This window comes from Echiichthys vipera (genome assembly GCF_963691815.1).
Source record: "Echiichthys vipera genome assembly, chromosome: 3".
Taxonomy (NCBI): Eukaryota; Metazoa; Chordata; class Actinopteri; order Perciformes; family Trachinidae; genus Echiichthys; species Echiichthys vipera.
Genome location: NC_139828.1, coordinates 5,014,557 through 5,030,538, shown reverse-complemented (window position 1 = coordinate 5,030,538; position 15,982 = coordinate 5,014,557). Strand labels below are relative to the sequence as shown.

Sequence of the window (15,982 nt, the reverse complement as noted above, 5' to 3'; positions counted from 1 at the left end):
GACTCAATGGTGTTCATTTTTCTAATCCAATCCCTATATAAAACCTCCCTTTGAACGTCTGCAGAAAAGCTGAAAGGCAGCACATATCCCTCCCTTCGTTCGCCTGCTCTCTGCCTCTCTGATCCATGCTCAGTGTCCGACGCACAGGCGCTCGGATAGAGTGGGGATAGAGCAGATCTAATTAAGTTTGCTGATGGTGAGAGTGATGATTATTCTGCAGGAAGAAAGGAGGAGGAGGAGGAAGAGGGCAAAAAACATAACGAGAATAACTGCGGGGGGGCTGAGTACACCCTTCCCTCCTTATGATCGTCATCATCAACACCACAAGCATTATTAAAGCCCTTATGCAAATTATTCAAAGTTGTCAATGAGATTAATTTACCGTAAGATAATGTACATTTTAGCCATCTCAAATCAGCAGATTCCCTACATCTAGAGTCCTAGAACATTCATTTATTACATTAAATTATACTGTTTTTCTTTGAATTAATCAACTTTCCCCGAATATATTATTAAGTTTCATTTTCTTGATGATGGTGGTTTATTTGTTGTTATTTGTTCTGCGACTGGGAACTAACGTCTAACTGTGTCCCTCCATCCTGCTTTTAATCTCTATTCAACTCAACAGCAGGTAACGCCTGTCGAGTTCTTAAAATGAGGCATCTAACTCCAGAACATCGGCATCCTCTGACCATCGCTCCCCCCATCTTTACACCTCCCACTCTCACTTCCTCCAGTTATGTCTCAGCCAACCGGGAGTGTGCTCGCTGCTGGAATAAATTAAATTGCGGCGTTATGGAACAGGGGGAGGGAGAGAGCGCTGCGAAAGCAATTCAAACATTCAGTGCGCTGGGAGTCCAGGCACCGACAGCAGCATCACCGGCATCCCGTGCGCCCTGCATGCGCCCCGAGCGCGTCTCACCAATAAAGGGCAAAATGAGTTAGAGGGCAAGCTGCTAGCGACGCCCCTCGCTCGCCAGGTGGCCATTTGGTCCCTGCGCATTCACCTGCTGGTGTGTTTAAATAATTGCTCTAAGTGGAAGGTTTGACCCTGTGCACTCTACAAACATCGCGTTTGCTGCGACTCATTCCCTTGGATTGGAGCTACTGCGCGTCGTCCTCCGCTGGAAATCTGCCACTGTGAAGAGGACAAGAGCGCGCTCTGAGGAGGTTGGATGTCGATCCGAACCCAACTTCACGGTCCTTTCAGGAGATTTTGTGGAAACTAATTCCGACCAGTCACGGATCATAGCACTTACAGAATAAGGTAAAACTCATCATAATAAAATAACAACAGGATTTTACACTTTGAAGCTTTGCTAACACCCAATTAAATTTAAAATACTGACACAGTATAGTTCTTTATTATGTACATACACGCACTGTAGATAAAACTACTGACCTTTTTCCATTATTTAAGATCCAGCAAAACTTGAGAAAAACAGTTAACATCAGTTAATTTTGGTTTGGGCGTGAGCGGAATTATCTGTGTCTTTTCTGCTTCAACTCCTCTCCATCTCCCTCTCCTCATTCCTTCCAGCGGGATTCATCCAGAGTGCAGGGAGAATGAGGAGTCACCGGGGCCGGGGGAAGCAGCATGAGTGGCCAGTGCATCTCCATTAGACTGACGGCCCTCATGTTTCTATGGAATTTGTTAACACTAAGCCTGCTCCAGAGCTGGGTGTCACTAGGGGCCGGGGCGGTGGACCCTGCCAAGGATGGCTTCAGCAGCTCCACTGGGCAACTGGGCTGGCTCCTGTCGGACAAGGGTCCTTTTCACCACTCCCAGGAGTTTGTTGATTTCACCGAGCGCTACCAGCAAGGATTCACAACCAAGTACAAGATATACAGGTAAGAGGCAATGCACAGCGGGGTCAGGGATGTCTGTCTGCATGGTAAAGCTGATATGATGAAAGGTTGTTTGGGAAATTAAAATAAATACTTAAAGCCTTCTTTTAGCTTTGCTTGGAGGAAAAGAGGCATTTTTGCAGGATCTATAGAAAACTATAGGCAAAGGATCACATAATCTTTCTTTCGAATATAAAAGATGTAGATTTAGTAGGTGGCAAACTGGGATGAAGCACTGAGCTGATTACTTAGTCGAGTTTTGCATACATATGAAAGCTCTGCATGTGTTCTGTATATATGCAAACGTTTCTGGGCGCGACTGGCTGCTTACTCTTTCTGTGGGCAGAGGCATATGTTTTGAGTATGATACAAACCCTCTGAATGCTGCAGATCAGTGGAAACTCAAAGAGGATATACCGCAGGAGGGTTTGGGCAAAGCAGCAGGACGTAACAGATATCTGACTGAGCCAGTTGATGTGTGACAGTGGGTAGACAGTATGGCTTCAGAAGTGTGTGGTGTGAAGAATAGTGGGTGTGTTTTTAAAAGCGGCAGGTTATTGTTTGAAAAGCTTGTTACAAAGACGTTTTTCAGTTGGTTTTGTTTGAGACAACAGACTGGATTTGCAGGATTACAGATCAGTATTTTCAGATGCACACTCTCACAAATTACTTCACAGGATATAGTTGGATTTTTTGTTGTAAGATGTATGACATGTTCACCGTCCAAAAGTTTTGAAAAATAATATTAAAGGCACAATTCTGAATGTATTGCATCTCAAAAGAAAGGATAATGGTTTTGTCAGTTCACACATTCCACCCACAGGTCACCAACGTGAATTAGGTTGGCGCACACAAGCAAATCATATAAAGCATGTAACAGATGTAAACCTCAACTATACTCAGCAAGCTTTCTTCATTAGTAAGTCATCTGTGTGTATGCAAGCGTGGGTGTGTGATTGTGCTGCTATTATCCCCCGAGTTTCGTTCTCTTCAGGATAGAAAGGCCTCGGAGGCATTTCAACTGAGCACCGAAACTCAGACTGATATAATGATCTTAGGCGGAGGTTCAGCGTCTGTTTCTGTACAAGGCCGCATGACCCTCACACAGGGTAAACTGTAGGACACGAACATTTTTTGTGTCTGTGTGTGATGGATTTATCTTTTTATACACTCAGAAATCCATCACCCACAGACACAAGATACGTATATATATCCTTTTTTATTTCATGTAGTGTAGCCAAAACAATATAGCTCTTTATGAAACATTGATGTACAGCAACAACAATAATGTGATTGTGACTGGGCGTGCATACATAACTCTGTATTTCTGGCTGTTGGTTGTGCCAGGTAAGCGTTGTGATACACGCTGATGAGAGCGATGCTGGCGGAGCATTTGAAGCCCTGAAGTGGAGAGGATGATGCCAGATGAACAGAGGTTTGACTGACATTGGCATTTAGCAGCTGACAGGGGTGACAATGCCAGGCAAAGATAGTGAATGTAGCGCTGTTGGCTTCCTCCCATCCATCACTTCCTCCTTCACTGAGTCTCTGCTGGCCTCTTCTCTCTGTCAGGATGTCTTCATACCTCCCTTTCTCCCTTCTTGTGTTTTTGTCTTCCTACTCCACCGTTGACAAGTGAATTTGCATACACAAGACTTTTTTTTTTTTTTAAATTAAAACTCACCCAGGCCATTGTCTGACCACTTTCATTTCCAAACATATGGGCGATTTTTTTAAGCTACTGTAACTACAGTATGACTTCTACTGACCTCTATCAGCAAATATCCAGAAATGCAAACTTGACAAGTCTATAACCCTCCTTTCCCCTTGAGCTACAGTGGCCTTTTCAGTTTCCTCCAAAGAAGAGGGAGCTGACTAATTAGAGCTAAAAATCCGATAGAAACTCAAGTAAGCAGGAAGAATATCGCTTTATTAAAAAAATTGGAATACTTTCTCTGCATTGTCATTTTCTTCCCTTGCCTTGAAAAACAATTTTTTTAGGCTTTTAATATCTTGCACTCGAAGGACCGTCATCCATCGCTGAGCCGTCGAGGATGCCAGTTAGCCGAGAACTGAAGAGATCAAAAGTGCCTTCGAAATACAACGGGCTGCACAGTTTTTCGTTCCAGAGCTGCCTCTGAAATTTTGAAAGCTGGAAAAAATGTAGGCAGGGTAATCTCTGGGTCATTTGTAATGATCAACAACTCTGTTCTGCTCGTTGCAGACACATTATGGCCCTTTATGGTTCAGTAAACGTCCTGTCATTGGCTCTTGGATTGTCACTCTATGTGTTGTAGTACTAAATGTGAAAACTCAAACTGGCCTCTTGTAGAACTGAGGAGCAGCCTAAATATCCTCAGTTACTTTTGACAGTTTTCCTTAATGCTAGTGCATGTATGCAGGCACATGCACAGGCTGTGGTAGAGGCAGAACAATAGTAATAAGAAATTACTTTTAATTAACCGCTTGGTTAAAAGAAGTGTATAGAAATCCTTAAAATCCAACCTCTTCTTCTGCCTTTATCTCCGTGTCTTTCTCTATGTTCTCTTTCCTCTCTCCCTCTCGCCATCCCCCACTCACTTTCTCCCTCCCTCCCCTGTCGAATGATCTCAAACCAATTGCTCTCCCTCGCTCATAAATATTCTCCAGAGCTCAGTTGGCCTTTCCCGTCAGGGGGCAGGGGAGATGGAGTCGGGGATGAGGGGGAGGACTGGAGGAGTTTCAGTACAATGGAGGGGACATAAAAGGAACCACAGCTTTATCACCCCCTGCTGGCCGGCCACTGCACCAGATCAGCTTTGAGCCATTTCTAATTAGAATTTTAAAATAAATTGGACATTTTAATGAAGTAATATTCAGAGTAGAAGGTATAAAGTGTTTTATTTCAACCCTAAAAATCTTTCAGCTTCAGTCCAGTCTGCATTAAAAGGACATATTTAAAAGCTTGGGGAATAGGCTTTCTGCCACAGCAGTGTAATGTGAAGCATTGTATTAAAAAAGAAGTGATTTTCAAACTGCAAATCCTGTGAGTGAAAGAGGTTTTCTCTCCTCAAGGTCTGATCAAATGCAATAATAGGAGTGATGAATTAATGGATTTAGCAGATTCAAAAGCAGAGAGAAAAGGGCATAGGATGTACTTAATATTACCTCAGCTGCGATTGCATGAAATGCACCTTATTTGTCAGTCATTTTAAAACATCTATGCATTGTTTCATTCTTTGTCATTTTCTGGCTCTGGATCGCAAATTAAATGTATACTGAAAGCAGTCAACTGCATGTTATGTATATTTTGAAAAATGACAAAACTAAAGCAATAAACATTGTTTCTTTACTGACTTCTCATTCACATGGATGGCCTGAGTACAAATTAGATATTTTTTTGTGCAGCTACTGCTGTTACACACGCATCAGGGTGTGTGAACGAGAAGTCGGTAGAAATGGGTGTGAAACCGAACAAAAGCATGTTTCATTGAATCATTTAAAAGCGTCTGGTAGTATGAAGTCAATCCTGTGAATGTGAGAAGCTCTTGCTCCATGATTTCTGTAGTCGAGCCATATCCGCAGATAGTAGCATATTAGTCAAAATGTCAGCTCCTCCTTTCTTCTTCTTCACGGGCCATAACTTTTACATCACACCTCATCCCCCATGCTTTCTCCTCTCTTTTCTCCTGTCAGCCCACTGGCTGTTCCTTTGACTCCAAGTGATGTAAGGAGCCATCATTTGTAATTATGGGGTGATTAGTGTTTCAAGTATATACAAACATGTTTGTAGAGAAAATAGAATGCAGAAGCATGGTGTGACAATACCTGTGCTTCTGTGTAATCGTGTCATTTAGATCTGGAGGAAGTATTGGGCCTTATCTGTCTTGTCTTTATGGTTCTTCGATTGTGTTTTGAATGCTTTAAAGCAGAGCACATTTAAAAGAGATTATGAAATGGGATGGGATGAATGAGTTTATGACTGCACGTTGTAAGCTGTATAAATAAATGAAGAGAACACAACAATAAAGACTACAATAGTACGATGTGCTGTGATGGAATACAATACTACAGTTAACCATGGATAAAACAGTAGGTGATCAGGAAATAATGAATATTTTAGACCGAAATACAAAACTCTTACAGCCTTCCATTCTGGTAAATGTATTTTAAATATGATAATCTCATTTATCAAATCAAAGAGACATAATTTCTTTGGAAAATCTTCTAGAGTGAGGTGACTTCATGCAAACACTATATGCATGCATTTGGTATGCTGGTTACCGACCAGTGGCAGTTACATGCAACGAAGCATTGCAATGACAACATGATATTCATGTAAATGCAAAATTTAAAATATTCCCAAACTTCCAGTTAGCAGATGTCTTGTGTGACTTTGGTGTTTTAAATTGTTAGTTTGAATTTACCAAAGTTGCACGATTACACAAACAAACTCATGTCTATTTCATTCTTGTTGTCGGCACAGCGTGGACCGCAGGCATGTCCACATGCACATCTGTTCGTTCATACTGAATGCGGTTAGAATTGCTCCTGATATTCCTGTAGCTAGCCAATCATTGCAAAAGTTTTTGTGACTCTGTCCGCATTGTTACAAATTCTTGGCAATGCACAACTCAGCGCTCAATTACAATTACAATTGCACAATATCGCCATCCACACCATGTCGTACGTGTTGACTGCAAGAAAAATGAACCGCGTGCACACAAACATTAGAAGAAGGTTTGGTTAACTTTGTGTGGTGGTTTTGAAGAAGGCAAAGATAGATATAACCTACTTGTCAGATGATTTGTTTTAAAGGACCATCGGAGAAGCCTTCATTGGAAACTGTTTGACATATGGCAGGTGCTTTCAATACCTCAATACCTGGCAGGTGATTGGATGAACTATCAGTCTATCTGACTCTAACCGTGGTCAATCAGGAGAAGAGAGAAAATATATTTCCATCTAGAAAAGCCTTCAGTGCCGTTTTCTTCTTTCAATGAAGAAATACTCTTGAGTTCTGATAAAACCGATGGTATTGCAGCATCACAGCTAACCTCTTTAGCAGCCACCATTGTTGTTTTGAACGAACAGTCATCTCTTGTGTCGTTGTCACCCCACTAACACCTCTCCCTCAACTGCCAGTAGCTCCTTACAGGATGCTGACTGTCAAGCACTGGCACATTTGCTTGATACACAAACACTTTACTTGGAACCTGACCAGATTCATTTTTATGTGACATGAACCCGCAAATCTGATGTAATCTTGCTTGATGTCGTGTTATCTGGGGAACTCTTCTGTGCAAGGTAAAGACGGATATAGACCGGCTTTAGTTCCCTGTCAGAAAGGGCTGTACCTCAAAAGTACCTCAAAAATATCAAAAAACTGTACCCACCAACTGTTAGTCTTGGAGAAGAGCGGAGCATTCTTGTAAACAATTTACTTACCATAAAGTTGTGGTTAAGACATCAAAAGAAACAACATCACGGGTCTCCTGAAACCTAAAATCTGCCTTGTTTCATTTCACATCGACCAAAAGTGGCCATGCGAAAAATAGCTTACTCTCAGATGCAGCACCATAAATCCTCTAACATCAAAAAGGTTAGTAAGTACAGTTGGTTCAGCAAAGTCTATGACCTTTAAATACTGGGACTGTTAACGTCCCGTTTTCCTAGAAGTCGACATTGTTTTCTTTGCACCATAATTGTGATCTTTCCCCATCCCTAACCTTAGTTAGGGTTTGTGCCTATAAAAAAAGCAAACCTCATATCATATATTTCATATCATTTTGTAATACTTTTGGAAGGCCCCTGACAAACAGTTAGGGAGGCCAGATCAATAAAACACATTGGAAGGCAATGATAAAAGATATTTTGTTGTTTAGTGTGGTGGACTTTGGAAGATTGCTTTAATGGTTTGTTTAGACTGGAATGGGATATAAACTGTGGTTTTTGGGTTCAATGTTACAAAATTGTACACCAAACCATCCCGAATCCCTCTGCAGTGGTATTACAATTCCAACGTACACCTCAGCTTCTCAGAGAGATTGTAGTGTCCAGGCACTGAGATGTCTGTTGTCACAAATTCACAGGATGTTTCAAGCAATGAAAATTGGCCAAAATTGGCTATTCTGCTTTGGAATGATTACAATTAATCGGCCAATGGATGAAGTTGGTTTGTTTCACACTGCTGTTTCTTTAAATGCAGAGCACTTTAACTCTGCATTACTGGCATTCCTTTACCAAATCAAATCTGACCTTGTTGTACACACTGCAGAATGCTGTCGCAGGTGGAGGCTGTTGATCTTTAGTGCGATTGTCTTGTTTGTTTATAATCAATATATTAGTGTCTGGAAAAGATTATGGTATAGATTTTTTTTGCCAACACAATGGCAGAACAGACCCAGAGAGAGCAGAATTGTATACTGAGATATAGTTTTCATTAAACTGCAGTATTCTCTCATGCATGAACGCCTTGTTCAATGACAGAGTTGTGAGAGAGACAAGTCTATCGTCCTCTACTCAGAGGTTGAATGTGTCTCCAGGACAAAAGCAGGGCATCCTCCTCCTCTTGATCACCAGCAGTGCTGGCAGTGACGAGGACTTCATCCAACACGAAGCTTATGGCTTCTGACAAGTGTGTGATGGGGGAGTTATCAGGGCCAGAGGTCCAAGGAAGCAGCTTTTATGAAGGAGAGACTCTATTTGACTACATTTTATAAAGAACTAAGATCACTGGAGAAGGGTCTGCATACCAGTGTCGGTTGTTCTGTCCCCTTAAGGTCTACTTATACAACCCCAATTCAAAAAAAAAAAAGAATTGCTAATCCTTTTCCACCTTTATTCAGTTGAATTCACCAAGACAAGATATTTAACGTTCAAAATGATAAACATTATTGTTTTCTGGCAAATCTCATTTTGAATTTGATGCCTGCAAGTTGAGTGATGCTCAAAGAACACCTGCTTGGAACATTTCACAGGTGAACAGGTTAATTGGAAACAGGTGTCATGATTGGTTATAAGAGAAGCATGCCTGAAAGGCTCAGCCGTGCATACAATAGTATCATCAAAAGCTTCAGAGAATCTGGAGAAACCTCTTAAAAGGCGAGGCCAAAAACCAACATTGAATGCCCTCGACCTACAATCCCTCGCGCAGCGCTGCATTCTGTAAAGAATATTACCACATGGGCTCAGGAACACCTTGAAAAACCATTGTCAGTTAACAGCTACATCTACAAGTGCAAGTTAAAACTCTACTATGCAAAGCGTATATCCACAACACCCAGAAAAGCTGTCGGCTTCTATGGGCCTGAGCTCATCTAAGATGGACTGACGCGAAGTGGAAAAGTGTTCTATGGTCTGACCAGTCCACATTTTAAACTGGTTTTTGACATCACAATTGTCGTGTAGGACCATCCAGATTGTTATCAGCGCAAAGATCAAAAGCCAGCATCTGTGATGGTATGGGGGTGTGTTAGTGCCCATGGCATCATGGGTAACTTGCCTCTCTGTGAAGGCACCATTAATGTTGAATTGTACATACAGGTTTTGCAGCAACATATGCTGCCATCCAAGCAAATTCTGTTTCAGGGGCGTCCCTGCTTATTACAACAAGACAATGCCAAGCAACATTTTGTGTTGTGTGGGTACTAGACTGGCCTGGAGGCGTCAACAATTCGTGTCCTCAGTTCCCAAACGCTTATTGAGTGCTGTTAAAAGAAAGGTGATGTAACAGTGGTAAACATGCCCATGTCCCAGCATTTTTGGGACATGTTGCAAGTATCAAATTCAGTATGAGTGAAATATTTCATAAAAAACAATAAAGTTTATCAGTTTGAACATTAAATATCTTGTCATTGTGTATTCAATGGAATATAGGTTGAAAAGGAACTGCATTCCTTGTATTGAATTCATTGCCGTGAATTCAAACAAAAAAAGGTTACTTGCTGAGGTCAAAACTATCTGGTTAGGTTTAGTAAAATATTATGGTTTGGGTTAAAATATTAAAGAGCATAATAGTAGAAAGTATCAGAAGACTAAAAAACTTGTGTTTGTGTCTCATATGAAAAGGTGACTTTTTAATTTAACTTTCTTATGTCATACTACATCATCTTGTACCATGCCCAAGCACGCTTCATAGCTCGTTTGACCAGTGTGAGTACATCTGTACCGCTCCCAGGCACAGCACGCTTGCCAGCCATGGCCCAGTTGAGAGAGGTGGGCTTTAGTAAAGCATGGTTGCACATGTAAAGGCACGAGGGTGCATACGTGTATGAGCATGCATGCATGCATGCACGCACGCACGCACGCGGGTGAGCATTGGAGGCGGTCAGCCATCTGACAACAGTTGATTTGGCCTGTATGCTGTACTGACGTCGCTGAATATCAAGATATTGGTACCATAACCAGCGATCGTAACTGAGAGGAATGATGACCTAAAAAATGAGACAGACTTGGAAGGATGTCAAATCATATCTCTTGACATCTAAATGTCCTAATGGACAGAGCGCTTTGTGTAGGTTACAAAACGCAATGCACACTGCACTGGCTTTTTTATTATTATTGCGACCAGGCAACAGCCTCTTTATTCATCCAATTGGACACTTAATTCAAATGACCTCTGGCGTTTTTCCTGCTCTGAGTTTTTTTAACATGAGGCATTGAGCGCTAAAAAAAATTAGATGCTCAGCAATGCAAAAGCAAAGAGAAAAAAGCGTCGTTCTCATTGAAAACAATTACAAAGACACCCCAGGGTGCTAAAAACGTGTAAAAAAGAAAAATGTATGTATGTATGTGGTGGCACTTTGTGTGCTGCTAGAGTGATTATAATTTGAAAAAAGCCCATGCAGGCATGTCCTTGACAGAAAGTGACTCTCATGAAGAGCAGGATTTGGCATAGCTGGTGGCTCTTCTATCTTCTGTTCCATTTGTTTGTGTGTGTGTGTGTGTGTGTGTGTGTATTTGTGTATGCACAGCATGTATTAACAGTATGTGCATGCCTCATTATGTACACAATGTGATTCCAGGCCTTTCTTGTTGTCTGTATTAAAAGGAGTCTCTTGTCAACAGTGTTATGACAAATAGGCAGTACAAAAGGGATCAGCAGTCTTCATTTCAGCAAACCCACCTGCAAATCATGCTCTCTTTCTTTCCAACTTGCCCTTGCGCTCTGTTATCAGAGGTGTAGTGATATTCATGGGAGCTACAAATCAATAAGCAATTGCTTTTTAAAGAAAACTCACCCTCCTACAACAGTTTAGCTGTCTTTTTTCACACTGCGCAGTTTTTCCCAGTTTCACAAAATTGTCTGAAGTTCAAATTGCCTCACTAGACTAAATTATGGTAAAGACTGATGTTAAAGGTTTGCTAAAAGGCAAAGAGAAGAAAGAAAAGCCGTTTTATGTAAAGAGCTAATTTAAAAACGGTGTCAAGCAAAACACATAGCTTTGGTTGGGAAATAAATCAAGTAATTAGTTCATTCAGAGACATTTACATCACGGAACTGACTATTTACAGCAAATATTTATATCAGATTGGCAGAAAAGGCTCATCTCTTTGAGGCAGTTCTTAGACACACACACACACACACACACACACACCCACTACATCGTTAAGTCAGTACCAAAAGCATAATGTATAAGGAGGAGGTTTAGTCTGTGGAGGGGGCTGCAGCAGCAAACAGCATCCGCCTGAGTGTACCTGCAGAGTAATTAGTGAGAAGTGTCAGGTTATTAAGGACACTGCGTACCCCTGTACAAATATGGACTTGAGGCAAAAGTAGCCCAAATCTGATTTGGTTTGCTCATGCGTGATTAAGATCAGTTTTTTCCTTAACGCTGTGAAGAGCACAAATCATACGGCATCTGATCTTTTTACTTTCACATGTGGTCTTGAATCAGATACAGGTCTGATTTTTATGACCTAAGTCTGAACAGGCATATTTGGAATTCATGCAACTTTTACAATCGGCTGAAGTGTCATGGCACGGGATATTTGTGGAGAGGTGCTGACACATTTAGTTAAAGAGTAGCCCTTAACATCCTGAAATTTTGGATGGAACCTTTTTTCAGTGAAGCTATTGAAGTCATGATCTCACCACTCCTGGCCCCGACTCCGCATCCACACACAGGTCTGTACAGAAGTATCAGCCAATGCTCCACAAAAAGCCACAATTCAAAATGTGGCTCTCTTTCTCCTCATCCTCATTATTATACTCTCATGAATTTGCTGGCGTCCTCTGATTGCATTTTTCTTTGTAATTGTTCTTTTGCTCGTCGGTCACTGCAGCAGCATGACCAGTTTACAATGGAATCTGATATTTGCCACATTAACAAAATTAGATCTGAGCACCAAAGCTGTCTATGATTGTAAGTTGCTAGTCATCTAATGCAACTGATGAATGAGCCACTGATGGTAAAGCATGAATGAAGCAGCTGATGTCAATCATATCGGAAAAATAAACTTGATTTTTGCAAAAATCATGACTTTTTTATTTTCACATTTAAAATATTTGAGTTATTTTCATTCTGTTAAATTAGACTGTCTTCAATTTAAACTTTAAGGACATACTGAAGATCGATTAAACGCTCACATCTATATCTATATAAATGTATGTATATATATATATATATATATATATATATATATATATATATATATATATATACTGTACATATGTTTTTCTACTAAATTTAACCTGGGGTAGACAATTTGTTTTTGGCGATGCTGGATGAAAAGTCGATAATCTTTCATCATATTGTGATCAAAGTGTGGACTGCTGCACCTCCTCTTGGCTCTGTTTTTTAGGCTTTAGAAAACCTAGCTTTTGACGGGAGACTTTGGCCAGTCACAGATCATTTTATAGAGAGAGAGCATCTTGACCAATTGGCTCAAGAAAGAACAGGGGTGAAGGGGGACTGCAAGAAGAGGTCTTAGTCTGCTTTGAATTCTTGCTTTTTGTTTGTTTTTGTTTTTTTTTTGCTTTTTACCTCCTGCAGCTTTAATTTAGAAAATAAGAAAAATGCTCAATTGCCTTTCTTTTTCACCATTTTGCATCTCCAATGCAATTCATCCTAGCTTTATTTCTTTGGGAATGGTCACAGTCTTCGGTAGCAACTAAGTGTTTAAAATGTGGTTGTGAGTAACATATATATGCATCAAAGGCATGAAAAAGCAAAATGAGCAGGAAACAGTGGGCTCTGTTGTTTATTGGACCTCTCGGCACAAATGACTGGTTTGATGTTGGTTTGATGTTATTGGAAAAACCATTGGTGGTAATTCTGTAAAGTGTTCACAACCAGCAGCTATTAACTACATCATTTTACTCTCTTCTCTTGTCTGGATCTCACTTTAGTTCGCTGTGTGTCTCTGCTCTGTGGGTGGATTACTAAAAGACATGAGTCTCTCTATCTTTTCTACCCCTATCTTACTTTCATTCGTATTTTACTAGCCCACTCTCCTCTTGTTAAGACTGGATCATCAGAAGCTCAATTAACAGAGTTTATGTATACCACATTGAAGGTGCCTTTAAGAAAAATGCTCGATATGCAATTGGCATGTGTAAAATTTATTTTGATGTAGCTTTGTTTGTAATTCTTAATTTTGAAAATCATGTATCTGTTGCTAATGGCGTATGCATATTAAAGGATCAATGTTACATCAGATTAAACCCAGGGGAGAAAAAAGCAAAATGCAGCAAAGAAAATAGCTAAAAATTGGAAAAAACAGCAACTTGCAAGGTCTTCCAAAAATATGTAAATGGGTTTATCTTCCTGAATGAAGCATGAAGGACTTTTCTCCCACTGCACAATTCTCTTCGGGGAGGTCCTTGAAATAACATTGAATCTACATCAACCAACTGTTTTGCACAACGGGTTATTTTGGTATCTGGGGTAACCCAGCTACAAACATACCAATATGTTCTCACCCAGGCCTTTTGATGATGAGCAAACGTTAGTCTGTCATGGTAAATGTTAGTTTTTTTTGTCTTTCTCCTCTTTGTCATCTCCCAGAGCTTTGATGTTTTAAACCATTTATTTGACAAAATTTTAAAAAATAAATTAAAAAAATAATTTTCGTGTGCAACACTGTCATAGAATAAATGGGTTTATATACTATTACTGCAATGTAATGTAATAGTAAATTAACAACAGCTTTTTGGGGCCTATCTCAAGTGGCCATTTGTGGAACTGCAATTTTTGGCACTTCTGCATTGTGTTCGTCTTTTAGCCCCCGGAAGCAGAGGTGATTCTCGAGTCTGTTGGGGTCCTGTGCAAAAATTCCACCAGTGCTCATTTTAGTTATTTTCAAAGTTGGTTATTTTGAAAATGTGAATAGAAACATCAAAAAATGTGTAATTCATACATAATAATATGAAGAATCATAGAAAATTGCAAAAAATAATGGCAACAGGAGTGGTCAGTATCAGGTGGGGCCCCCTTAAGGAGGTCAGGTCTCCTACTGTCATTGAAAACTTTGCACATCATCAATGCTGAAGATAAAGTTTGTCAGCATCCGGAGGCTCCCTACTGGTCACAAGCACTTGCCTGTCTTGCGCCAGCGCCTCTGCCTGGAGATTGGGACACAAGATGAGAACACACTCTCCAGTGATAAATCCCTATGATTTGTAGAAAAACGTAATACTCTTCACTGGGAAAAATGTTGGCCGTGAGAATAATGTTACCAACAATTTTGCTGCCCATCATTAACATTTAAAGCAAATTTGAAGCAGTGGTGGTCGCTGGTCTTTCAAGGAGGGGAAGCTAATTTTTCCAGCCTACATCATAAATGTGTTTGTTTCGTTAAATGTAAATTCTACCCTTCGTTCCTTTTCAAGGAAATGATCCGTGACCTTGTCGTACCAACTAGGCATCCTTTCCAGGGACTTGACCTATGTCCTCACAATGGCCAGCAGAGCTAAGCTGCTTAAACGTTCTTGGCCCAGCTGGAGCTGCTGCGCCAGGCTACTGTGAAGTGTGACCGCCTGTGAGTGTAAGTGATGGTGACGGGGGGAGAAGCTCCACAGCTGCCGCTGCTCGTTGGAGAAAGAAACTGCAGTGTGACAAAACAGGGTCGCCAGACACAACGCTAGTCGTTTTTAACAAAGACAAAGTCCCTGGGGAACTGTAAAGTCTCCGGATCAGTTCAGAACAACAGAATGAAAAACTTGTTCACTGATTCACTCATTTAGCTATCAATCAAAAAAGGATTCCGCCTCAGACAGCTCATCTAATCATCATGCAGAAGCCCACTGTCCCATAGACCCCCAGAGCAGCATGTGATGGGCGGGACAAAGCCCAGTATTTATCAAATGACCGTCTAGTTTTGCTGCAGTGGAACAACCCGCTCTACACTTCCCCATTGAAGTCAGTAGAAGCTGAGCGTCCGACTGTGTAAAGCGCTGTGGGGATGAATGAGAAGGAAGGAAGTTGCGCTGGTTACCTTTGATAAGTAGCTGATTCTAAACAAACGATGAAGGCTTTCTAGCGCGTATTTGGTCAATGAAATGTGCACACAGCAGTACATATTTCACCAATTTTTTCTTTTTGGTGACATTTTAGGGGAAGCTGATGATTTAATTAATTCCCCGGTATACCACTGGTATTGCTCAAAATAAAAATGCATGAATTATATAGGAAAATATGCAATCCACAATTTCTCCAGTGCATACATATTGTGCATTTACTTTGTAAATCACAGTTGGACAACACAATTTTGATGATGATCACAATGATCTGGATCTAAGGGCTGCAAAGCCGTTATACAGTATCTGAGTAAAACAGCGAGGAAATGAGAGAGCACTGTCTTTAGAGGTTATCCTCTCGCTGTCGGAAACACTATATAGATACAAATATTGTAAACACCTGCAAAGACAAAGTGAGTTATTTTTGCTTTCTTCGTTTTCTTTCTCTGAGTCATGCAGATGTTGTTATGATTGATTCAAATGATAATATGCATTTGTAGCTCAACACATTAGCATGATTGAGACACCAGCAGCACAAGAATCATAGCACTCATTCATGCCAGACTAATTAACTTGCAGTGGAAGAGGGATTTTAAACCTAAATATCATTTATTAAAAGAAACTCATACAAAATGAATCCACTTACGATTTAGAAAAAAAGCTATAGAGGTACGATTGCACAATTTTGCATGC

General features: G+C 40.6%; 1 protein-coding gene across 1 annotated transcript in view; it reads left to right on the top strand.

Moving 5' to 3' along the window:
• Positions 1 to 1,146: 1,146 nt before the first annotated feature.
• Positions 1,147 to 15,982, top strand: part of brinp3a.1 (bone morphogenetic protein/retinoic acid inducible neural-specific 3a, tandem duplicate 1) — a gene marked incomplete at its 3' end in the record, with an annotated part of 46,366 nt that continues 31,530 nt past the window's right edge. The window contains exons 1-2 of the mRNA XM_083940184.1: positions 1,147 to 1,267; positions 1,541 to 1,851. Coding sequence (XP_083796310.1) covers positions 1,598 to 1,851 — 254 coding nt within the window. The 5' untranslated portion in view covers positions 1,147 to 1,267; positions 1,541 to 1,597. The remainder of the gene's footprint in view (positions 1,268 to 1,540; positions 1,852 to 15,982) is intronic.